We start from the raw sequence: 27,253 nt of genomic DNA on the forward strand, positions 1-27,253 counted from the left end.
CATAACACAAAAATATAATTCAGAATATTAGGCAAAATAATCCAAATAGAAAATATTCTCAAGATGTAATAGATCGAATCAAGATCATATATTCTAACAAGTTGGAGATTGTATTTTAATACTAATGATAGATATATAATACCTCTGAAAACCAGATTTACACATGGCAGAGTTAATACAATATTCTGAAAATTAAGGTGTTTAATGTGTATTTTTGCCTACATGTGAATACTAAACTCATGTCCATATGGAAATGGACATCATGGTTATACATGGTCGAAGCCAGCATTCTCAACATGGTAACACTTGTTGAGGCAGCAACCAGTTAAGACCCCAAATTTCTATATCTTGGGAATCCTTACAAGGTGCTGGTGTTAATAACAGCAGCTAATACATAATGCTAGAAAGCATTTTGTAATCGAAATAGGCTAGACACTTTGCTAAGAACTTGACTTATGTTAACATATTTAATTCCATAATCACCTATTTGAGTAGACAGCATTTTTTTTGTAGATGAGAGAACTAAAACACCAATAAATTAATTCACTTATACCAGGCTATTCATAGGGAAAAAGTAGAACTGGGATTCAAACCCATGCCTATCATCACAATATGCTATCTATATCAAATGGTATAAACTTATATGGAGGGTAATTTATCAGTACTATTAAAATATAAAAGGCAAGCAGTCCCATTATTGAACCTAATCCACCTCTAGGGATTTTTCTTACAGAAATCCATAGTCCATCCTGCATGTTCAATGAGGCATTATATAAAATTACAACAACAAAAATAAGACACAGTCTTAGGGGTTAAATAAATGAAGGTATATATATATACCATAAAATAATACACAGCCATTACAAAGAATAAGGTAAGGGATGAGAAAATCTATACTAAAATGGAAGGATATCCTTGAGAAGTGATAAGTAAAAATAAGCATGTTGAATAAAAATGGATATAGAGTAAGCATATATTCAAGTGTATGTTATATATACATATATATGTATGTTATATATATGTATATGACATATATATGTACCCATAAAGCCCCATCCACATCCAGACCATATGAAAATATACTAAGAGTTAATGGTTACCCTGGAGAGTGATAGAAAAGTAAATGTTAAAAGAGGAAATTTCATACTTTTATATGTGTTTGTATTTAGAAGCATAAATTACTTTCATCTTTAAATTGTATATTTATGCAATCTCTATATATAATTTATATGGCATGCATATATTAAATAAATTATATCATTGTTGCTAGCTAACTTAAAATTAGCTCCAAAACAGAACAAAACACTCCACAGAAAAAAGTAATATGCCTTATACTATAAAGCACAGTGGAGAAAAATAAAATATAGGAAGATTGAATTTTTTCCAAAGCAAACATTACTCATTATTCAATCTGAGTCAGAAAAATTCGTCAATGTTATTTTCACAAACTAGTCTGAAATGACACAGCATCCAGATGTATCTGCCAGAAGGAATTAGTTGTAAACTATATCTTTAGATAATTATATAAAATGACTTTGTTATATGGAATTATTTGATTCTGCCCACTTAAATGTTGAAGAATGACAAAGTCAATGATGCTTATTTTGTCTCAGTTAATAGTAATTCTTTTCTCCTGACTATAGTTGGACAACAGCATCACCTTTTCAATAATTCATTGATTTAACAAATATTTACCTAGCACATACACACACCAAAATGAAATACAATAAAACATGCCATCACCATCTCTGGAGACACTCATTCTCTGGTTTACTACAGTGGGGGAGGCTGCCAAGCATCTAATTTACTTAGAAATAGACTTAAAATAAAAGGAAGGAGACTAAGCCATATGTCTTCTTTCATATTCATTCAAAAAGCTAATCTAGTCTACACAGAAATGACCTGTCTACCCTATTTCTAATGATGGTATTATAATTTAGATTCCGTGGAAGTGTTATCATCTTGGTTTTTTTGTGTGTTTGCTGCTATACTTCCAGTGCCTAGCACATGTAGGTGCTTAATTAAAAAGTACTTGCCTAATGAATGAAAGCAAGAGAAACAAATGACAAAATGAAGTACTCATATTCAATTTCTTGCTTTATGAGCACAACTCCTTACCCTCTTCTGAAGAATATTCTTTCTCTTTTTGGTTTGAATGAGAGCTGTCATATTTTTATAGCTACTGAAGAGCTGACTATAAAGGATGGGAAGGAGGGGTGGCTGGGGTCGAGTACACAAGGAGGGCCAATTATTGATGCTCTCCAGGATACATAAGTGTAAAACTCAAAAAAAAAAAAACATTCTTGATTGCTTTCCAGTAATGATACCATGTGATGAGACCCTGAGATTTGCTGGAAGCCCCATTCCTAGCCATGCAAACCAGGTCAGAAAATAAGGCTATTGTGTAGAGAGAAACAGACATGAGTGAGTTCTTGATATTTAATACTTTCATTTATTCTTTCCAGGTATTACTTAGGACCTGCTATTCTCCCATAAATGGCTTATGGCTTACAAGTCTTCCAATAAATTCCTCCTTTCATTAAATTGGTTAGCTGACCAAATGTCTATAACCAATGTGTTTATTATACCAATTATTAAGCCCATAATTGGTTCCTTTCACAGGATATTTGTTTAAAAGGTACAGGATATATAATAAACACTTTTAAGTCAGATGTTAATTTGTTCTTCTTCATCATTGGCAACCCGAATTCTTAATGAACTAAAATTGTGTGGAGGGCAGAGTGTACCCCTTTGTTCAATATGCACTAGATCCAACCAGTGGTAATACCTAAAACAATTAAACAATTTAATAACATTAGAAGCCCACTAGGCAAAGCTATAATTCTAGTAGTAAAAGGTCTTTACCTAGAACTTAATTTGATGAATGATAGCTGAAGGAATTCCTGATTCTGAGGCTTCAGAAAGAGGACTAACATTTTAAAAATATGGAGATGTCCTAAGATTTCAGTAACATGACCCACACATCCTCCACAGGCCACCAGGCTATGTGATATGTGCATCCCATTTCCAATTTGAGTCATGCATAAAAATCTACCATAATGGTTTATACTAGGTCAAAGATCCCCCACCCTGATTTACTGTACTTAAGTAATCATGATTAAATTATCTGCACAATAATTGAAATACCTGCATCAAGATTTATGCTAAATAAGTTCTTGAGGCAATTATTTTTATATCCTTCCTAATGTACTATCCACCCTGATGTTAGCCAAGTTTTCCAACCCTCTACATCCTACCTTTCTAGTACTGCTTCTTAAACTATGTGCTAGAGGAATCAACGTGCTGTTTATGAGGGCAGAAAGCAGGCATATCTGGTGTCAATCAGCCAATATTTGTTAATATGAAATAGGGACCAAGTCTCTTTAAGAAAGCAAACTTATTAAAACTCACCTTTGCCAACAGAAGATTCTTAATGGAATCAAATAGTCCCTATTACTTCCTAGGCTTCATTAGTCCTGATGTTACAAGATGAGCTCCACTTGCAACCAGGCTGGGAGCTCATTATATTATAATAGTACATTTGATTTCACAATGAAGGAAAATGATTAAATTTGATATGATCAAAATATCTATCCCTCTGTAAAAAAAGAATAAAAAGTAAAAGTTATTCCTATTAGCGCACTCTAAGTTAGCACTCACATAAAGTCTTACATTTTTCCCAAAGGTTGCCATTCAGCATTATTAAATTATGCCTAAAGATAAATTATCCCAGATGTTGTTCTCTTATATTTACTCAACTACAGACAGCAAACGTTAAGTCCACGAGGACTCAATCGTCCAATGCAAGCTATCTATACAAAAAGTTTTAAGAGTGCTTTCAACTACCCCTGCATTCATGTTTAAGAGACAACTATGTCTGCCATCAGGTTTAGAGAACACATATGTAAACAAACATCTGGATAATCTGTATGTATGCTGGAGCAAGGGGATATAAATCTTATGTGTAAAACACATCAGCTCCATATTACAGGTAATTAAAATAGGAAGATGAGGTTCTGTTTTGTGACCTTTGCAATTTAGAAGTGGCCTTCTACCTTTAACAATTATATTTAAGTGGCTGCACTCCCATATAATGGCTGGCATTTTTGAAGATAAGGAATTTACTGTGAAAATCAATGTCTCCTGCAGATAAATTATGCCGTAATAAAAATTACAATTTACAATGTAAGGGATTGTGCATTTACAACTCCATCCCATAATAGAGAAACGGACTGGGAGAAAACTCGAGGAAGCCTCCTGGTTTTGACTGTTTGGTTCACAGCATGAAGCAGATATGGCTGCATATCGATGAGTTGAAGGGCTGGACAAATGCTGTTCATCTGGTTTAAGATGCATATGGTCAACACATTCCTTGCGGTATGAAAGTCTGCAGGCTTTCAAGACCAGTTTTCTCCCCCCCCCCTTTCTGACATGAAGGGATAGGGCTCAATGGGGAGTCTGTCAGCTGCGAGGAGTTTCTGTATACTATATCTAGAGAGGAGTGGAAACTGGTGGGAAAGAGCCCGAGGGTAACTGAGCCCTCCATGGATGGGAAACATAGATGAGGATCTCTGAGACACTCAGAGGGGGAAATACAATCTGTGAGTGGGGGTGCTTCTCTACCAGCATTCCCTTGGCCAAAAAAAAAAGGAGGGGGAGGGAGAAAAGAAAGGAAGAAAGAAAGTATTATTATTACAGTGTCTGCTTTCCTCTTCTCAGTGGTGTGGAAATCTGGCCATACCTTTTCAATGAAACACAATTTGTCTCAGCTTGGGAACCTGAACTCATTTAAAATGTCCAGGTTCCCTTTTTCTATCTCTTCAGCTATCTTGTAATTCAATTTCTTGTTAACAACAATTGTTCTACTCTTTCTGGTTAGAAAACTTTCCTCCTCGGCAGACAGACAGGAGAAGCAATTTTGATAAGGCAAAAATATAAACAGAATTATCTTAAGATGGAATACAAAAGAATTTTTTCCTTGCCATGAAAATTCTTTTATTGTTTACTGGTTTAAAATATCAAAGCATAAATACTGGGAAAGAAGATTTTTATGAATCAATTTAATGTATGGGAGAATAAAAAAAAAAGAGGAACTTAACCTTGTTTGCCTAACCTACCTCTGAAGCATGTAATTATACAATTAGCATCTCATAAACAAAATAAAGGGTGGCCTGGAATGAAAACACCTGTCTTGCTATAGGGACTGTATCTGTCAGGATAGGCAAGGATAGGCAACAGTAAGAATCAACTCCTAGATCTCAGTGGATTGAAACAAATGCTCATTTCTCACATCTACATGTCCAACCAAGAGCCAGGTTAACTGAAATGCCACTTTGTCACCGACTTCTGTGATCAACACAACCAGTTAAGACATAAGGTGAATCAAACACTGGCTCTTAAAAGCTGCAGGTCAGAGGTAACAAAACAAATCACATAGTCATGTCTAACTTCAAGTCAGCAAAAAGTATAGTCCTATCACATGTCCCTAAAAAGGTAAAATGAAAGAAGCATGCAACAACCTACTGACTGTAAGGAAATATCTAGTCACCCATGTATTGAAGAAAAAGATTTTTTTTAAAATAACTTAGAAGACATTTTTTTCTCTGTAGGCTGTATCCAACATAAAGATGGATGCATAAACACACATCAAAAAATTATAACAAAACACTAAGTTGTATTAAAGTCCTACTATTTGTCCATCATTCACTTTCAGAATGATTTCCTTTCGTGTGCTAGAGCTGCTCTTTCCCCGAAAACTGCCCACCACTAGCCTCTAGCACAGAGAGGATAAGAGATAAAATGTCATGAAAATATAAAGTAGGTGGACTTGACTAAGAAAGAGCCTCATTCTCCACTAAAACTTTTAACAAATGGAAAAATATATTTAACTTTCACAAAGGCATTTTCTACTATGAAGTTAGGCTCAGTAAATAGTGAATTCTGAAAACAAAAAAGTCGAGTCATTATAAGATTAAAAGGAAATGTAATATCTGTATTTATGCATTGATTTTTCTTTTCCTAACTGGCAGTCCATCTATTCTCATTTAGCTACTGGAATTTGATTCGGGAGACAGCACTGGCAAAAAGTGACAAGACAGACATAAAAATTGGAGAAAGGATGAAAATAAGAAGTTAACATTTTTGTTTATACTGAATAGTATCTGTATTTCTTTTCCTCATTAAAGAGCCTGGTGGATCTGGACTAAATATGTTTTTCTCTTTACACATAGCAACCCTAACCAGGGCTGAGCATGAAAATACATCAACTCTCAGCACCATCCACCTTTTAGCTTCCACAAAGGAGAGAAAAAAAATTTTTAAAGAGGGAGAAGGAGAGGAAAAAAATTTCTAAAGTGCTATATTTGTCATTTGGGCTCTAGGAGAGGAGAAATGCTGTCAGATGAATAAACAGGAGATGATAGCAATGGGACTGTGATGTCCATAGATTTCTACATGAAATAAGGAGGTATTCTCTGATGCTGACCTTATCTCAATAGCCAGAGAAATGAGCGTGGATTCACTCCAGGGAGAAGAAATTTTTGTTTTATTTTGCTAAGTTAATATCCCCTAAGGGTCATGATTAACTCAGGGAAGAAAACTTGGCATTTTAGACAGTGAATAAAAATAGTTACTTGCATCCAGAAAGTACCTGGAAGCTTCACGCAGAAATACATATTTTAGTGTTAAGACCTAAATAGTACTCAGATCCTGAATTGTGTTAAACTGTGTTATAAATATTATATATAGACTATTCATATATAACTCTAAAGAAACTAGTCTGTGGGGGAAAATAGAACAGAAATCATCCATGGTAACTTCTAGCCCCTAAATCAAGAAAGTAGGTTTTAGTAGAAACAGAGCAAAGAAATATTTAGGATCTTTCCAATGGCTGCCTTGGATTTAATATGTTTTTAGTGTAAAACAAATATCATAAAAAGAATACCAGAAATAATAAATGAGAAAGTGCCTACATTAGAACACTTAAGGTCTGGAGCACTAAAGTCAGGCAGATAAGATCTGAATCATTCCTCCACCACTGACTAGCTGAGCAAGTTAATTCACCCTTTATGTAGCAAAGGTGACATTTTGAATTTGTTTTCCTGGCATACCTTCTATCTGCCTTTAATTGGTGCTTCTGTGTAATTTTCCCAGCCTAAGCATGGAGGATGCAGGTCCGTGGTACCTGTGACCATCTCATCCTGTCTAAGACATGGATAGAACCCTGCCTGCAGTATGAAACCAAGAAAAAACAAACACAAAAGATGGAGAGCGAGCAAACAGCTTGAATAAATTCTCTAGCGCTTTACAACCACCTACAGCTGAAGACCATTCTTGGCTTTCTCAGTTTTGTGAGCCATTTTCCTTAAACTAGTTTGAGATAAATTTGTTTCACTTGCAAGTGTGAGAAACTCAACTAACAGACACTCTAAATCTTAATTCTTCATTTGAACAATGTGGATAATATTATAAAATGTCTCCTAGGCTTACTCACAGGATTCAACAATATAGTGCATGTAAGAAGTTTAGTTCAGCATCAGGCATTTAAGTAACCACTAATGAATGGCTCTTACTATATCATTTCCAACCCATAAGCTAGATATCCTGGGTATACTAGATGTTGAGGAGACTGTTAGAAGACTTTTAAAAAGTCATAGTCTGGTGGGTATACAATGCAATAAGTTCTATCATGGCATGATTCACATTTTAAATTATAAAAAGACAAGTATACTCTAAATATTAAGCAGAACAAAGACAAATCTACATATACACATAATGACAGAGTATTAAAATTGCAGAACTCCAAGAATAAGGAAAACATGTAACAATTGTCAGATACAAAAAGTATATTACCTCTTAAAGAATAACAATTAAACTCACAGTAGACCAGTATCACATTCACTGATGCATGAACATAATGAAGAAACATTTCCAAAGTACTAAGGATAAAATAATTGTCAACTAAGGCTTTTATATCTAGCTAAATTATCATCCAAAGGTAAGGGCAATATGTGATCTGTTAGTTTTTTTCATAATATGTGCTGAGCTTTGTGAAGAGATCTCTTTTTGAACTGTAACTCATACATTTGTGGGATAATGCTTAAAAGGGTTGCTCCGACCACTTTTATAGCCAATCTTGACTATTCAGATTCATGGGGATAGGAAGGACTTCAGGAGTATGGATAGCAGGGAGGGGATATGATCATCATTTTATTTTCTAATTCTTATAATTTCATGTGAGTCTATATCTTAAAATTGCAAAGTTTAGCAAAAAAGATTTTTTTAAAAAATGAAGGCAAAGCAAAAACATTTTAATATACAAAGACTAAAAATGTTTACTATCCAGAGAAGTTCACATTTTTAAAAAGCTGTTAAAGAAGGCAATTATAAAAAAGGGAGAGTGATAGAAGAAACAAAGTTCAGCATGAGTTGATAAAATATGTTGATAAATCTAATTAATTAATGTTTGAAATAATTAGTTTATTGTATTTAAAAATATATAAAGTAAATCTAAGGCTGTAGAAATTGCTACAAGATAGATGGGCTGGCATAGTGTATAATGGATAGAACATGCTAAATCCTGCTGGGCATGGTGGTGTGCACCTGTAGTCCCAGCTACTTGGGAGGCTGAGGCAGGAGGATGGCTTAGGCCCAGGAGTTCGAGGTTGTAGTGTACTATGATTGCACCTGTGAATAGCCACTGAACTCCAGCCAGGCAGCATAGCGAGACCCCCATCTCTCTCTCTCTCTCTCTCTCTCTCTCTCTCTCTCTCTCTCTCTCTCTCCCTCTCCTTCTCAAAAAAAAAGATACTAAATCTGCATATTATTAAAAAAATCACTCTTAAAGCGTTGCCAATTTTGAAATGAGCTCCTCATAATCTGCTGAACTTTAAAGGTAATCACAAAAGTTTTTAAGCAAAGGAATGATTCCGTAAGATCCTATCTGTTCTAGAAAAATAAATACAGCTTCAGTAAGCTGAGAAAGTAAGATCTATTCTAGAAAAATAAACATGGCTTCAGTAACTTGAGTAAGATTTGGAAAAGAGATTAGAGACAAAAACTATTTGGAAGGTCAGAACAAGGTAAAACGTAATGAATGAAAAGAGGAGGAGCCAGTTAAATGTGAGCTATATTTAGAAGACAAAATGAACCACTCCCCATGGACACTATATGTTTAGGTACACATAGACAAGTTTCTCCCAGACAAGAATGCTGTCACATTCTTCTTTGTGTGCCCAATGCATGACACATTTGTGGGGACTATCCAATAAATGTTTAAATGAACTGGATAAATTTTATTTGAACTGTCCACAATGCATAGAGATAAATGATGAGAACTGTTAATATAAATCTGAAATTCAAGCAAGAGTTCAGAGCTGGCATCCTCATCTTGTCAGAACTGCCATTGGGCTGCAGCAGGGGGAAGTTGGGGACAATGAGAATAAGGAGGAAGGGGGCAAGCAGGATCCTGAACTACATCAACAGGAAAGGGGCAACTGACAGAAGAAAGGGGCACTCAATGAGCAGCAAAGAGTACGAAAAGTGATGAGAAGAGAATGAGGAAAATATCAAAGAAGTTTGATTTTAAAAGATTTAATTAAATTTCTAGGATTGAATGAAAAGAGACAAGAAATTAAACAGTAAATATTTAGGGGAAACATTATGACAATATCTGATTGCAAAGTTTTGAAGATGTTATAATATGTTAAGGGAAGGTGATTGTCTTATAACTTTTTTTTTAAAATAAGGGTTTTTCTATTGATGTGCATGTGTGTGGCAGACAATAGAGGGTCATAAAGAGTCCTGATGGTCCAGACAGTGACTTAGTTCTGTAGCTGTCAACAAGGTTTCAATATATTTACAAATTACATATGCAGTCATTTATTTTTCACATTAAAACTAATAATAATAAACAACGGCCTCACTATATCATGACTCTCTATGACTGAGCTGGAAAAGATTCAATCTGTTTCTTTAAAATTATTTAAATAGGTGCTAATACATTGCAATTAATGAAATCTTAGAAATGCCATTTCTCTTCTAAATAAAGTGAAGAGGGCCTGTCCTATCCCCTTCTTTAACTCACAGAAAATAACAATTTATTTTTGATTTTCTGACTTATTCAGAAATCACCTGTTGCATAACAGCTGCATAAAGAAAAATTAAATATATGTACTTGCCAAAAAATACCAATTATGAAATTATTCTTAAAAATCATTATCTAGTTTTTCCTAGACCGTTGTACGCTAGAGATATGGAGGATAAACCCCTGGTAAATAATCGTATCATAAGTTAAATTATATACGTGTATATTTAGAAATCTTGCAATTGCTACTAAGCCTGACCACTAAACACAAATTGCACTGCCTTGGAGAAATCCTCAGGTTCTAAAAGTTCCACCAAAGCTAAGGTCTTGGAAGTTATTTAAGTTATATATTTTAGCTATTAAAGTCAATGTTCTGACAAGCCCTTTGGCTCTAACCCCAAGGCATGAATTTGCCTTAAACCGACATAAGAATGTGTCAGAGGGCTATATGTCAATCCACCGGGAGAAGTGCCTATTCCCAATTTAGTGTTGTCAGTTGCTGACATTAAAACCAGCAACAGTTCATTGTTACCACTTCAAGTGGGAATACTGAGGGAAGAGGAGAGGTAGGTGTCTAAGTTCAGGCTGATAAAGCTGTTAATTGCTACCCTTTTATGTAGATTTGTTTAATAATGAAAACAATGTGGCTAATCATATAATGTTTCTATTTGTTCCCCAAGGGCTCTTCAGGGAAAGTTTCAGTCGGGGCTCGATTTCAGCAGCTACCAACTGTGCAGCAACAAAAGCAGAACAATCAAGGCACTCAGTGCAGGCAAATAGCTGAAAGTGGTTCTAGACAGACGCCCCTCCTCCCCGGCCTATAGCAAGGAGCCAGGCTTTGCTATTCACAAGCTTTGAAGGAAAAATTTAAAATGTCAAATAAGATAGTAATAACTTTGTGCAGAATTCTGATGCTGGGGAAGGGGGAGTGGAGAGAGGGTAAGAGAAACAAAATGGGGAGAGAAAGAGAGAAGAGAGGAGAAAGAGGAGTGGGAGAGAGAGAGTAAGAGAGAGATTATGCAGGCAACCAGAAAGGCAGGGAGTAAGTCTGATGTAGACTTGGATTCTCCATAGGCCTCTATGCAACATATCAATTAAATTCACATCAGTTAAAATGCCCGTATTGTTTTTTAAAAAAATCAGAGGAGTAGCACAGAATTAAATATATCCTGTCCTAGCCTTGCTTTTTTACAGACAGGGTGATGATATTGGGTGTGTCATGAAACCACCCTCAGAGACAGTTATTCCCAGCTACCTACTGATTTCATGACAGTATTTCAAGGAACAAATGGAGTGCTCCATATATATATATATATATATATATATATATATATATATATATATGTCTTCTACAAATGTAATATTCATTATTTACTGCCTTTTACACTGCCTCATTTGGTAAAGAACATGGGCAGAATAAAATTGTATCATTTATTTTTGTTTTGAGACTCTTTAGTACCAAATAATGAAATCACTCAGAGACACCCCAGATCACTAGTGTACCCTCTATCACTGTACAAATGCATAAATGATATTCATTTTGGTTTGTGCTTCTTTGTGTGGGGAGTGGCACATCTTTAATATTCCTTCTACTACCAACTACCTCACCAGCCCCATGCTACAACTCACTGCCTTAAAATTGTTTCCAAATCTCTCTTCAATCTGATCACAATTTAATTTTCAATCTTATCATGGTGCCTAGTCCAAGTCTCCTGATATTTCAAGACTCACCTGCTCATCATCCCTTGAACCTATCCTCTTGACCGATACCACACCTTTGCCCATGCAGTTCTCTCTTCTTAGAATGTTCTCATCACCTGTTTACTCACATTTCAAGGCCAAACCAAGCTACTTCACCTAATACATTAAGCATACCACAATCACTGCATACCACACAGCTTCTCCCATCTGTAAATCTGTAAAGTAGCACCTACTTGATCATTCATGTGTTCCCTACAGATGGTGTCTACTCAGATCATTCTCTGCTTTTTCTTGCTCCTCTGATGAACTCTATACTCCTTGAAGATACATATTTGTGTATACTTTCCAGCCTCTGAACCATATCTGAGAGCCAGAATGTGTCTAGCCATGTAACCATTCTCGTTATATTAACAATATAATGACTGGGTACTTTCTGGACAGCTCTGGTATGTGCAAGCTTGCAAAATGTTTAGGGGCCATGTTTCACTTTTCTGATGCATTTCACTGAAGTTTCAAAACTTTTATGTTACTAAATGTTGAATTTAATTCATTTATCAATTAGCTTTTCTGCCGTGAAAATGCAACTCTACAAGTCTAAATGCTACAGTGCACTAAGAAAATAGTCCACTCCTGACATCGAAGGAATCATCCTACTACCAAAGAATTTGTCAAAAAAGAAAAAAGATTTAAGAAACACTCAATTTTTAAAATTCACTTGCATGTCAACAAGAAATGAAAAAATGAACAACCGAAACACTAGGTCTAAGTTCATATTACTCATTATTTCAAATACATTTTTTCCCCAACTTGAAAATCATTGTCTTTCTAAATAGGCATAGAGATTGCTAAACTCCTTTCTATCTTCCAAATTACCAAATGGAAACTTAGGTTCCATATTTGAAAAAACAGATGACATACAGACATAAAGAAATGATGCTATGTGTAGATCAAAGAAATTATTTGAATCAAACCAATTGAAATCTTAGTGATTAAAATCAAACTCCATTTGCAAAAATATATCAGCCAGGCTGGTAAGCCAGTAAGCATTGTCACAATTATGCTCATATGCACCTTGGGGGTGCTCAAATCACAAGTCAAAACTGTTTCAACTCTTAAGGATATCTGATTATAAACTAAAATCTAAGCACCACTAGCACAGTGAGAAAATGCCTAGAGCAGTACCAACACTCTGCCCCATCTCCATGCTTATCATTACTGAGAAAGTATACTTATTCCTAAAATACGAAGACAAAAAGGTAAACAGTAAATTAACAATTATGAATTGTTTTCCATTTTAGCAGCTACCAATACCATTCAGATTCAGCTTTATTTTATAAAAACCCTAACAGTTTATTTAGAATGTAATACATTATGCAAAAGAATCTACACTGTGCAAAAGATTCACACAGATTTCCTTTAATTAGTAAACTCTACTTAATTTTTAATACAATATGATTTACCAAATTTCAATTTACTTAAAACCTTTAGTAACCTTGCAGTGGCATAAAGGGATATGTGTCTGTTTTTTTCCAACAATGAAGTAAATTTGCCATTAAAAAAAAATTTATCCGAAGGTCACCTTGAACTACCAAAAAAGCCAAAAACCATAACAAAACAAAGCCCCCAAACAAACAAATAACAAAAAAAACTGATATTAATTAACTACAGATATATCTAACCTTCAAGTAAATAAATCAGCCATGTTACCAAGGACAAAGCTATTGAAATTGTTAAGACTTATTTTCAGGTGCCACTGAGACTAAACAAAGATTGTAAGGAACAAAACAAATAGAAGTAAACTCAGGGAACAAATTAAAACACTGAACCATTATTTTAACAGCGGCATTCCCTACAGAACAAAGTGATGAAACTATCAAAAAGCACTTCTGAAAGCAACAATTTTGCGTGTAAAAAAATTAACCTAGAATAAATATATAAATAACAGTATGTTCTATGTTAAGCCAGTAACAAAGAAACCCCTTAGTGCTGTAAAACAAAGTCCTGTCAAATCCCCATTTTTTACAAAGAAGCATGAAGATCCTTTCACAATGGTTTAAACTGTATTTATAGTAACAGAGTGAAGACTTGAGATAAAAGTCAAAAGGATTAAAGTCAAAGCCCCAGCTCGACATGAGTTATGGTTTTGATTTTTATTCTTATTGTGGTCTACAAATATTAAGACAGAAGATACTTCCATGTGATTGTGGGATCCTCTGAGACTCTACAACCTTAGAAGAGCAGATAAAACAGATGAAAATGCATCTGGTTTGGGAGCAGACTCCATATTAAATGGCAATGCGCAAAGTAACAACTACAACTGCAGAAGGCTGTGGGGGAGGGGACGAGGCTAAAGGCTGAAATTTCTGCAACTGATGCAGGGCAGAAAGAAAAAAAAAAAAGATGTGGTATTACTGTTTTAAAATGGCAGCCTGTTAATAATCACTGCATTCCTGAAAACACAGGCAAATTATACCACCATTCCTTCTTTCGTAAGCTAAGCAAGCCCACCACATACAAGCATTACATACTTCTATGAAGAAAATGGTACAGTGAGATAGCTGAGTCTATATCAAAAACAAAATCCCTGAAATTGCCAGAGTTTACAGATTTGGAGACCATATACTTTTCTCACAAAGAAAGAAAACAAATTCTATTGTCAACTGGAAATTCTTACTCTAGAAAGAATTATTATATTTATTCTTTCACATATATTTTTCTTTAACTGAAGGCAAAGCTACATCTACACATAAGCTTTTGGTCACAGTTCGAAACATCTATTTTGCATTTCCTCTCCACTGATGTCCTCTCTTTTAAGAAAATCACACACACACACACACACACACACACACACACACACACACACACACCCTCCAGCAGGAGAGATATATTTTATATGATTATACTCTGTATGAATTGGAACAGTATTCTTAATGGTGAGTACTAATTCACATCTTGCAAGTACCACATATGAGTTGCATATATTCCACCCATTCTTAATCTTTACTTTCAAAATCAGACACCTGGTTTAACATTTAATGGAGAAAAGGCTAAAAGTCCTTAACAACAACAGCAAAATCAGCAGGCACATTGTAAAATACAGAATGATAGTATCTAATATCGCAGAAATGCTTAAAAAAAAAAAGAAATGCCTTCTTTCAGAATAAAATAATATTATAAATTATAAAAGTAAAAATACCTTATTATGCAAATTTGGAAGAGAGTTCAAGCCCATATGCATTCACATAATCATAAAAAGAACATGAAAAAATGTCACTATTACCCAAATGGGTCAATTTCCCTTTTCTTCACAAAATAAGTTAAAATTATCACAAAGTCACTTTTACAAATCACAAGTTTCTGAAAATGATATTTCTAGTACAGTTGCTTGCTATTTTATTCAGTATTTTATTTCATCTGTCACATTTTGAACACATACACATTTGTACAAGTACCAGGGGAAAAATAACTTGAACCAAATTGAAAAATTACCATAACTACTAGTTCAATATGTCTGGTTAAAATAGAGACATCTGGTCTATCATTAATTCTTTTGTGTTGATGACTCCTAGTGTGTCTTTTCCCATCAACGAACTTTGCAAGAGGAAAATTCAACTTTTAACAAAAAACTATGACTTAGAAATCTATTTCAAATTATATTAATAGAGATATATAATGATTAGATCAAATAAAGCACAGTACTTTGAAGAATAGTAACACATGCTGATTGAATACAAATGGCTAGCTTTAAATTCCATCAGAATAATGTTATTTATTAAATAATTCTATGCAGGCAGATATGGCTAATCCATGAATCATTATTTTAAAATATTTATAAATCAACTCATTGTTCACTTGTTTAAAATATACACACTGAAGCTCTATAATAGTACTTGATTGCCACTCCAAGGAGCCTGAATAATGCATTTTCAGAAGCCTTGCACACCCCCACACAATTCTGAATTAATGGCCGAGCAAACAATAAGTAATGTACTATGCTCCAGCAAAAACTCACTGATAACATCAATCTGGCATCTACTTAACACTTACTGCTTACTTCTCACATATTTCTCCTTGCAACTAAGTTTTCCTCTCCCAGATGCAGCTCATTAGAGAATCACTATCACCTGCCCATTCATCCACAGAAAGTGAGAGATTTAGCGATTAACACAATTACAGATAAGGGGAGAAATGATAACATACACCACTACAAAATTAAGATGAAGTAAAGGGGACTGACCACTCCAGCTACCAATAACTAGATTGCAATTAAAAAGGACTTTTGTCACTTCTTTGCTGGGCAATAGGGCCAATTATCTAAAACCCTTTGCTGGAATCCAGAGACATACCAGAGCAAGGCCCTTCAACCAAACTCAGATAATTACTTTTGACAAATGTTCTCCTTGAGCATAATGTAGTTACTCAAATGCTTTTAAAAATGACTACAGTTATAATAAAACAATCTTTACAAAGTCAACCCAATAACACGTCCTGGTATCCCACCCCCGACCCTGGCTGCATGCGGTCTGCTTTCTTTTGGCCAATTATAACAGATAGTAAGTTGGTGAATAAATATTTAATTTCTGCAGCCAAAACCCTGAAAAGGCTCAGCTTCAAATGCAAAGCCCTGCATTCCCGAGACACACTGTACAGAAATATCCATTTTTAAAAAATCCGTTTACAGCTGTCCTTTAAAAGAAGAAGATGTGGAAAAAAAGAAAGAAAGAAAAGAAAAACCCACACATATACATGCATCAAACCAAAGACGCCGACGCCCCTCTGCCAACCAGCATTTCTACAGAGACATTCTTTCGATGATTAAAACGTAAGCTCCGAAAGGTTAAAGAAAAGGAAAAGCAGCCAAGTAACACCGCCCAGGAAGCCAGCAGTAAAACACACCTAGCTGTACACTCTTAATAAGCCCCCACTACAAATGACACTGACCCAACTTCACCAAACACACGCACACCGACACACACACTCACGAATTGCACACACGTGCACAGAATGTACACACAAACATCGAGCAGAGCACAATACCTACAAACACAAACGAACTGGATCCACACAAAACATATGCACGTATCAGTGTGCATACATAATGCACACGACACGGCACACAGACACGCAACCACTTAGCCCACATGCACACGCCCCGCAAGTCCGTTTAGGACACACACCGTGCATGCACGTGTAAAATGTTTGAACTCACAAACGCCGAACATACACACGGACTGTGCACAGAGTTATTGATGAAATTCCGGGGGGTGGAGGGGCCGGGAGGGAGTGGTAATTGCCACACAAAGGTCTCCGGAGCGGCAGAGAGGGAAGTGGAGCGGCGCCGAGCGCTGGGAAATTCACCCGCGGAGAAGGCAGCGCCGAGCCGAGAGCGAAGTGCCGGGAGAAGTGTCCCGGGCGGTCCCGGGCGCGGGGCTCCGGGAGATAATCGCTGCGCCCCTCCGCGCGCGCACGCACACACACAGGGGCCCCTGGGCGAGCCCACTCCCGCAGAATAACAAAGAGCAGGAGCCGGCGAGCGGGCGGCGGCTCGAGCTGGAAGTGGCCGTCTCGCCGCCGCGGGCCGGCGCGGGGCGAGCGGCGGGGCCGGCGGGACGCGCGGGCGGCGGGTGGGGGGCGGTACGTACCAGGCGGGCAGCCTCGGCCCAGGTGCGGTCCTTCTTCTTCCTCTTGTCTTTCATGTTTGCATCTCATTGATGGTTCTGATGATGACGTGGGGGATTCCACGGGGTGCTCTGGGTTCGGGCGCGGAGACAATGACCCAGTGACCCGGTGACCCGCACTCGCTCCGCGGGGGGAGGCGCGCGGGCGGCGGCGGCGGCGGCGGGTGGGAGGGATGGAGTGAGGGGGTGGGGTGGAGTGGGTGGGGGCGCGCGGCGGCGGCGGCGCGCGGCGGGCGGGGCGGGGGCGGCGGCGGCGGCGGCGGCGGCGGGGCTCGGGCCAGGGGCGGGGGCGGCGCCGGCCGGGCTCGCTCGTGCGGGGCTTGCGCTGCGCCGCCGCCGCGGCCGCCGCGGTGACAGCTCCGGGGATGCTCCGCTCGGCCCCGCTCACAACAATACACTCTGACGTCACGGGGAATGGCGACGCGGCCGCACACTCGCCGCGCTCACACTCGCCCTCTCGCGCGCGCACACCCGCGCACACTCGCCGCGCGCCCCCTACCCCAGCCACGCCCTGAAACCCTCGCGAGACCCCTCTGCCTCCAACCCGGCCCCGAAATTCACGGGGCGCTGCCCACTCCCTGCAGGCCCTGGCACCCCTTTGCCCCTGTCCCGCTAGGGCGGAAAATCGCGGACACGGGGGCCTTTGGAACTTGTGTACGAGTCCGCCCCGCAACTCGACCCGCCGTCCTGTGCGCTCACGCTTGCACACTCGCGCACACTCCGCACTACTCCCCTCTGCTGGACTCCCTCAGCCCTGTGTCTGCTCGGCTGAGTGGATTCCCAGAGCCTTGTTGAAAGGGGGCAGAACCAGCCTCTTCTTACACAGAACTAAAACTGTACGCAACTTAACACAGCCTTGAGCCACCTACATCATCTTAAACAATGCAAGACCAAAGAGCTGTGACCGAGAATCAGTGCAATGCCGTACTGTAGCATTAATTATTTTAAAATAGTGTGTAGTCCTCATTCTGTAGACTAAAACATTACGCATATGTAAACAACTGCGTAGCTAAAGCTTGCGTATTTGTAAAATTATTTACAATTTCCAGGTTTGGGATGCATGAAGAATTGGATTGTTATCCTTATTAGCGAACTACAAGAAAAGATGTGTTAAGACTTAAAGTTTATTTTAACTTTTTCCAACTTCTTACATCTCCAGCAAATTGTTTAGGTCAATAAAGTTATTGTTAAGCAAAGAAGAAATGACGCTTTGACCCATACATTAATTATGTGTATTTGTGTTGAGTATCTAAAAATGAAAAGGTCACTCGTACTGAATTATTTATCTAAAATTGTTTTCTAAATATAATGATGGTATGTGAATAGTAGTTTTTGTTTTTATAAAAATTATCTCATTTGTTCCTCAAAACAACGCAGTTAAACATATATTTTTCTTTCTACTGCACAAATGAGGAAATGAAGCTCAAAAACGTGACAGTGTATCCAAGACATCTTGCTAAATCGGTTTTAAGAACTGAACCCAACTCTTTTGACTCTAATCTCGTGTTGTTTATAGTATGCCATACTGCCTGCTTAAAAATAAATTCTCATGTCTAAGAAATGAACACATGTCAAATGAAAAGACACATGTCTAAGAATGAGACCAATTATAGTAAGGTGATTCCTTTGAGAGCACTGTCAAATGACTGAAGTAATAAAAATGTTTGATTACTAAAAATTAAGCACAGACAGTTCATAATCATAAAGAGCTGCTTATGCTAATTCTTTTAAAATATTTGTTTTATTAATTCATTAGACTGAGAAATAGCTGTGCATGAGTTTAAGGAAATATCAAAAGATTATCTCCACTTTTTCTTTCTTTTTAAAAATGGATTTAGAGAACATGCTGAAGTTATCCCTAGGGGAAAATTTTACCCGTGCAATTTGCATAATTCCATCCAGGTGTATTATATTTTTACTTTACATTTCAAATATATTAAATTTGAATCATGTTCACATGTGCTTTTATTTTCAGGAATTCTCTTTATGGCTAAAGTAATTGATATATTTTCAAAGTATTTTCATTCTAATGTTTTTTCTTCTACTCAGAAATACCTATTTTAAGTAATCAGACCATAACATATAATTTGTTATTTTCTGGGAAATAGTGCTTAATAAGAAGTTTTGGAGCCAGCTAAAGGAAAACATACATATTCAGTTATTCACAGACAGGCCAATTTCTGGTTATTAAAGAAGAGAAAATATATCATTTCACTTAAAGAAATGTACATTGATGGTAAAAAAAAAATGCTATTTTTATACACCCATTCTCTGATAGTGAGCAGAGTATAAATAATCAATATTATGAACCGACTCTTGCTTGGATTCTACCTCAACTTTAGGTTGCCTGAATATAAATAGTCCACAGCACGTAAGTCTGGTTAAAGACTTGGTAAATAGTCTCTGGCAATATAACATATTTCACAGAGAACCAGAATAGGATAGGCCACCTTTTCAGAGAGGTTGTTTTTATATTACTTTCTGTTCCATTTACCCAAGTACATTCAGCCATACTTTTCCTTATGACTCATTCATTTTCTCAATAAACGCTTGTGTCCAGGCAAGGGAATATGTGAATTAATTACAGATCATTTATAGCTTTGTAAATTAAATGAATATCATTTTTTAATTTACTCTTTTTTTATTTCAGTGTATTATGGGGGTACAAATGTTTAGGTTATATATATTGCCTTTGCCCCACCTGAGTCAGAGCTTCAAGTGTGTCCATCCCCCAGAGAGTGCACAGCACCCCTATTAGGTGTGTATATACTCATCCCCTCCTCCCCTTCCCATCTGCCCGACACCAGATGAATGTTATTATTATATGTGTACTTAAGCGTTGATCAGTTAATACCAATTGGATGGTGAGCACACGTGGTGCTTGTTTTTCCCATTCTTGTGATACTTCACTTAGTAGAATGGGCTCCAGCTCTATGATATTCATAAGATATGTATGAGTAAAATTAAGTGAAAATTAATAAAAGAAATAACTGCCTGATGGGGGAGATTAAAGAAGGCTTTAGTAAACAAAGGTCCTCTCAGGTGGGATTTCAAGAATGAGTAGGATTTGAACATTAACATTTGTAAGAATGGAGGAAAGCTTTTCTAAACACAAATGCAGTAAAGGTCAGCTTCGACAATTAAAAACTAGGAAAATATTCAAATAGATGACATCTACCAAGCACTGCTAACATTCAGAAACCCTTTCCTTAATTGAGGAGAGAGGAGTGGCAGCTCAGCACAGGCTCCAGTTAGAATTGTGTATAAATTCTCTCTTTTCTGAGTCCCCTCCCAATTATATAGCAACAGGGATTGTTCCAGAGTTCATTTGGCATATAGTAGCACTTTCTCTGCATTTCCCTGCTTTCTTCATTTCCGCTCCTGCTTTTAGTTCTGAATTCAAGAATCCTTCTTTTGTGCATGTCTCCCCTTGTCAATTGTGGTATATTTTCCTTATCTCTTGTAATATTATATTTTTATGTTGCAACGCATTTAACAATTGATGAACACTCAATAAATAGGAAACTCAAACAGTAAGAAATGTCAATTTATATGTGACAAAATAGAGGTGATGATGTGCTGTAAAATGGTCAAATTTCATATGAGACTTCAATACCAAGAGAAGAGGGACTTAAGAACTTGTGGACAGAAATTGCTTTGTTATTTCTGTTGTCCCTCAGGAGATACAAGTTTTCACCATGGATCCTAATCAAAGAGTTTACCAAAGATAAGAAAGTGTAATTGTTTCAGGCAAGAATCAAGAGCTGGGATTGCTTTGGCAATCAAAACCCTTGCGTACATAACTACCATCTACATGCCTGTGACATGAGGAAGTCTGGAATAAATGGAAACCTCTTCCATTCCTCCCCCACAACTGCCCACCAACATAACACAGAGCAGAAGGTGGGGTGACAAAGGATAATAAAAGATAAGAGGAGAGAGTGGAGGGAAGGGTTTCAGGGCAGATGGAAGAAGTCTTAGTTGGTCTTGATGACCATCAACATGAGTATTTATTTCTAAAGTATGCTTATTATGCATAAGCTGGAAATCTCTGAATTCTACAAATAAAAATATTTAATAACCTTATTTTTCCTAAACATCTTTGGTTAATGATCAATTAGGATCTAACTAGTCTGGAAAATCCATGGAGATGATTACTTTGTCTCCTTTGTCCAGTGCTCAATTTCCAGCATTAAGCGAATTACCAACCTGTCTTAATCTAGGCTATAATAAATATTTACTGAATAAAAATAAATGATTGGATATTTTGTAAATTGATCCCTTTTATTATGAATACCATGGAAATCCAGTGAATCAAGATATATTTTAATTATATCTTAGTAACAATTTTTTTCTCTTCTATATTTCATTGAGCAGTTCAGAAGATACAAAGTAAAGTAAAATAAAGCCAAATATTGATATTACTAATTATGTATAGTCAGATATTATTAAGTGATGCTCCTAAGGGCTAATGGATTTTGACCTTGTCGCTCTTATTCTAATCCTACAAATTCTTTACTTTTCAATGCTCTTGTTATAGCCATTTAAAGTCAATTTATACTGTAAATATAAACATTAGCTGCACTCCAGGAATATACAGAGGTACTTTAATAATATTATCTGAAACCAATTTTATCTAAATTTCAGAAAGTTCTTCCATTAGGAGTAAGTTAGCTATGATCGTTTTGTTTTTACTTGAAATCTACAATAGTTTAAGACTTTATGACTTCATTGTACTCTAATTATGGAGATATGTGTAGCCAAAAAGAAAAATAAAACTTGTAAATGTTCTTTTTCTTGAACATTTTTCTGTAGTCGATTTTATTTACATTGCCAATGCATATCACTTTCTTTTTTAACTGATTAGAGCTATTTTGAGACTCATTCTTAGTTCTCTGATCAATTTGTATTTTTATTATATCTCAAAGCGCTAATTGAAACAAAATTTTTCATGATATATCTGTACCCTTAGTAGCTAAAGTGTTCTTAAATGTGAGGAAAAATAGAATAAAGCAGCTTAAAATATTTTCATAGTTTCTTCTTTTCCACTTTCTTAAATTGCTCTTTTTTTTCTGCTTTATCTCTCTACTTCCTTTGTGCAATAACAAACTCTGCTTCTGAGTAGAGCCCTTCATTCAAGAATTTACCTTTCCCCCCTTTAAACCCTTAATTAGGCATAGAGAACACAGTCTGATTTATGGCCTAGCATTTAACAGGACTCACACTTAATCCATTACACAAAGAGGGATACACATATTCCCTAACAGCGCTACTCATTAGTTTATACAAAATGAAAAAGGAAAAAAAAAAAAAAGCTCAAAACACTTAGGGAATGTAAATAAAGCTTTGTTTGATATTCTCTTCTTATGCATATGTAATGTGATCAGAATTTCAACATTGCAGTCTGACAGCTTTTTACTTATTTTCACAACTAAAAATTAGGCTTCTCTAGGTAAACTCTAATTCAATTCTACATTTAGTGGATAAGAAGGAAAATTACATGCTGCTAAATTCATCTTTATGTGGAAAATATTCTTAGTTCACAAAGAAGATTAGAATTCTGATTACAATTACTGTCTCAAACATTATAATTCAATGGAATCTTGGCCACATTACTGCTATTCTGCTTCCCTCATGTTTACCTAAAGAATAACTTTTGTGATGGAGATCCTCAGAAAGGGGATAAAGTATACCCCTTAGGTATTACTCTAGTATGAAACTTTCTCTCCATTCTGTGTATAGCACCAAAAGCTCAAAGGAAAAAGTAAAGCTATTCTGCAACTTTTACAAGGATGGATTGAAGAGATGGGGAGATAGGGCTCCTTTTGTAACTGAAGAATTCTTATTGCTTTCCTGTTGAGTTTTATTGCAGGGGACACGGCTGATCATCTTAGCCAACACGCTTCCAGTAACCATGGGGTGACATGATTGATTAGCTAAATAGCAGGAATAACTGGAAGATCTCTTAGGAGCCCATTGTGGCCAAGGAAATGCCATCCAATTGTCCATTGGCTTATGTGAGTAGAGAAAGGGGGGCGGAGGTGGCACAGGAATTGCCACCCCCACTGAGACCCACCTATCAGCTCAGAAAGGCAGCAGGACTGTATTTAAGAAAAAAGGGAACAATGACCCTAGAGTGTCTGAAATCTGTCCAGGATTTTCATAGCCCCAGTGAGTCTGGAGGCAGGGGGTGGAGCTAAGCATATTTATCTTTTGTGTGAGAATAGAGAAATCTAGAAAAAAAGAGATTTTTGTTCACCCACTCCCCCTTTCTACCACTCTATCACATTTAGGCAAGGTATCCCTAAGGAAAAGGATCAAAGATAGTTATGACATTTAAATGTCAAAATAACGAATCATGCATTTTAACAATACCTGGATTGAGTTCCTGGTAAGAATTTTGATCAATGTGCATTTTTTAGTAGAAAATTCTTTTCTCTGGAGACCCTATCTTTTTTTAGGTCAAGAGGTGATTAACTCTGTAATAATCCAAAATGTCTAGATCACAACATTTTTACTTAACCTATAATCATTTAATTTCCATTTTACAAAACTATTACCCCCTTTCTCTTCATGTGCTTACTGCTAAGCTCTCTATGCAAGCAAGAAGTGTTTCACTTTGGTAAAATTTCTAGAATGTGTTTTTTTTTTCTAATTTCTATTCTTTGTTTTTTACTTGAGATGTAATTACATAAAATAAAATGTATAAGTCTCAAGTGTTCGTTTTGATGACTTTTGCTAATTATATACACCCCAGTAGCTATCATCCAAAACAAGACACAGAACATACCTATGACCCCTGAATGTTTCCTTACATGATTTCCGGTCATTCCTCACAACCCACAGACGCACCACTTTCAGACTTTAATCACCCCAGATGAGTTGGCCTCTTTAGAGACCGTTAATATTTTTTCTTGCTAGTAGCTCATCTATCCATTTTTGTAATGGTATCCTGTGTATTTAATGAAGTATAATTTATACATTTTTTTTTTGTTTTGTGGTTGGGGATTTTGAGTATTCCCCAAGAAATATTTGCCTACTCCCAACTTCAAGAAGACATTCTCCTATCTTCTAGAAGCTATATGGACTAGGTTTTACATTTATGTCTGTGATATAATGGTAATTAATTTTGTGTATAGACCAGGATTCAAATTATTTTTCCATAAGACTATCCAGGTATTTCTATATAATTTATTATCATTATTATTTCTACTCATTGACTTTGCACTGTGATTGAATATCAATTGACCACATATGTATGGGTCTATTTCTGGCCTTTACATTCTATTCCATTTAACTATTTGGTTATACTTATACTGTTAGCAAGCTGTCATGATTACTGTAGGTTTATAGTGGCCTTGAAATGACATATATAACTCCTGAAACTTTCTCATTATTTTTCAGGATTGTTATGGCTTTTCTTGGCCCTTGCATTTACATATAAAGAATCAGCCATTTTGATAGGGATGACTTTTAAATCTATAGAGTAATTTAGAAAGCATGGATATATTAACAACATTGAAATTAATATATCCAGAAAGTTAAATTCATTTTGGGGGGGACTGCTTTTTCTCAGCCATGTTTTAAATTTTTTAATGTGGTACTCTTGGACATGTTTGCTATATTTATTCCCACGTTTTAATATTTTCTATGCGATTTGAAATAGTATTTTAATTTGACTTTTGGATAACTCTCTGTTAATGTATAGAAATAAAATTGATTTTTGACTCTTGACCTTGTACACAGTGACCTTGCCAAATTCATTTATTAGTGTTATTATAGATTTAAGCAGTGTTTTTATGTACAATTATGTTGTTTACAAATAATAGAGGTTGTATTTTTTCTGGTGATGTGATAATGCATTTTATTTCTTTTTCTTGCTTTATTGTACTAGCTAGGACTTCTGGAACAATTCTGAATACAAGTGATAAGAGTAAACATTCTTACTCTGTCCCCGTCCCAAACTTTGGAATAAAGAACATGTATCTCTACACATGTTTCACTTACGTATCATATTAGCTGTATAATTTTCGCAGATACCCTTTATCTGATTGAGGAATTTTTCTTCCTAGGAAGCTAACTTCCCTTCTCCTCTGATGAGGAGAGATGAGGTGGTTTTACATTTTTTTCAATAGCTTCTTTTTTTTATCTGTTGAGATGATTGTAAGATTTTTCTATATTATTCTCTTAGTGTAGTATGTTACATTGATTGATTTTCTAATGTTAAACCAACTTTATATTTCTATAATAAATCCCTCTGGTCTTTTTATAAGTATACTTTTATATATTGCTGTATTCATTTTTGTAGTATTTTGCTAATGACTTTTGACTTTATGCTTGTATAGAATATTAATCTTTAAGTATTGACCTTTCCTTTTAATATCTGTGAAGTATCTTAATATCATGGTATTGATGAACTCATAAAATAAGTTGGAAAGTTTTTTCCTTCTTTGCATGGTAAAATGTTGAAAGAATATTTGTTGGATTAGTAGTACTTCTTTCTCAAATGTTTGGTAGTGTTCACTGTTGAAACTACATAGAACTGGAGTTATAATTGTGTGTGGAGGGGTAATAAAGATTTTTACTGCAAATTCAATTTCTGTAATATGTGATTGGCTATTTATTAATTTTCTCTGAATTCTACTTTATTAGATTTATTAAAATGTATTAAAATGTTTATCAGTTTTATTCAGATTTATAAATTGATACAATTTGCATACCACAAATTTAGCCAATGTAACTGTATAATTTGATTTTTAAAATTTTTGTAAATATATAAAGCTGTGCAACCATAACTTTAATCTAATTTTAGAAACTTTTGACAACTCTCTAAATGACCCTCAAGCTGATTTGAATTCAAATCCAGCTTCTACTTCTGGGACATGGAATCATACAATATGTAGTCTTTTATGTTTGATTTCTTTCACTTAGCATAATCTATTTCACATTTAACCATTTTGATGAATATATCAACAGTTTATCTATTTTTATTTCTAAGTTGTAGTACCACTTTATGGATATACAGTGTTTTATTTATTCACCAGTTGAAGAATAATTAGCATGTTTTCAGTTTGGGGCTATTATAAATAATACTGGTATGAACATTTGCAAATAATTATTTGTGTAGAGATATGTTTTCTTCTTTGCTTGGTAAGTACCTATAAGTGGAATTACTATATCTTATAATAAGTATATGTTTACATTTTTGAATTGCTACATCTTATTTTAAGTATATGTTTCAAAATTGCATAGTATTTTTGCATATTCACATCATTTTTTATTTTGTCATTTATCTACTCATTATTGAGTTTTAAGAGTTCTTCATATATTCTGCATGTAAGTCTTTTATCACATATATGATTTATAGATATTGTCTCCCAATCTCTGATTTATCTTTTAATTTTCTTAATGGTATCTTTTGAAAATCAAAGATTTCATTCTTGATGAAACCCAATCCATAAGGATTGCTTTGTGTGTGTAGTATGCTTGTAGTGTCATATCTAAGAAATCTTTGCCTAACCTAAAGTCACATATTTCTCTTATGTTTTCTTCTAGAGGTTTTAGTTTGAGCTCTTCAACTTAGTATATGATTGATTTTGAATTATGGTGTGGATTTTGTGTATGATGTGAGGTAAGGTATCACTTTATTGTTTTTTAGCAAATGAATATCCAATTGTCCCAGAATGATTTGTTGAAAGAAAACCTTTTCCTCCACTGAAATGTCTTGACACATTTGTCAAAAATTAATCAACCATAATTATATGAGTGTTTTGCTGGCCTTTTTATTAGG

The 27,253-nt window shown here is 35.8% G+C and overlaps 1 protein-coding gene across 1 annotated transcript in view; it reads right to left on the reverse strand.

Annotated features, from left to right (window-relative positions):
• The window catches only part of ASXL3 (ASXL transcriptional regulator 3), a 172,842-nt gene extending 155,259 nt beyond the window's left edge, over positions 1 to 17,583 (reverse strand). The window contains exon 1 of the mRNA XM_075993568.1: positions 17,428 to 17,583. Coding sequence (XP_075849683.1) covers positions 17,428 to 17,481 — 54 coding nt within the window. The 5' untranslated portion in view covers positions 17,482 to 17,583. The remainder of the gene's footprint in view (positions 1 to 17,427) is intronic.
• Positions 17,584 to 27,253: the final 9,670 nt, after the last annotated feature.

The sequence above is a fragment of the Microcebus murinus genome, chromosome 17 (assembly GCF_040939455.1).
Source record: "Microcebus murinus isolate Inina chromosome 17, M.murinus_Inina_mat1.0, whole genome shotgun sequence".
In the NCBI taxonomy this organism is placed as follows: domain Eukaryota; kingdom Metazoa; phylum Chordata; class Mammalia; order Primates; family Cheirogaleidae; genus Microcebus; species Microcebus murinus.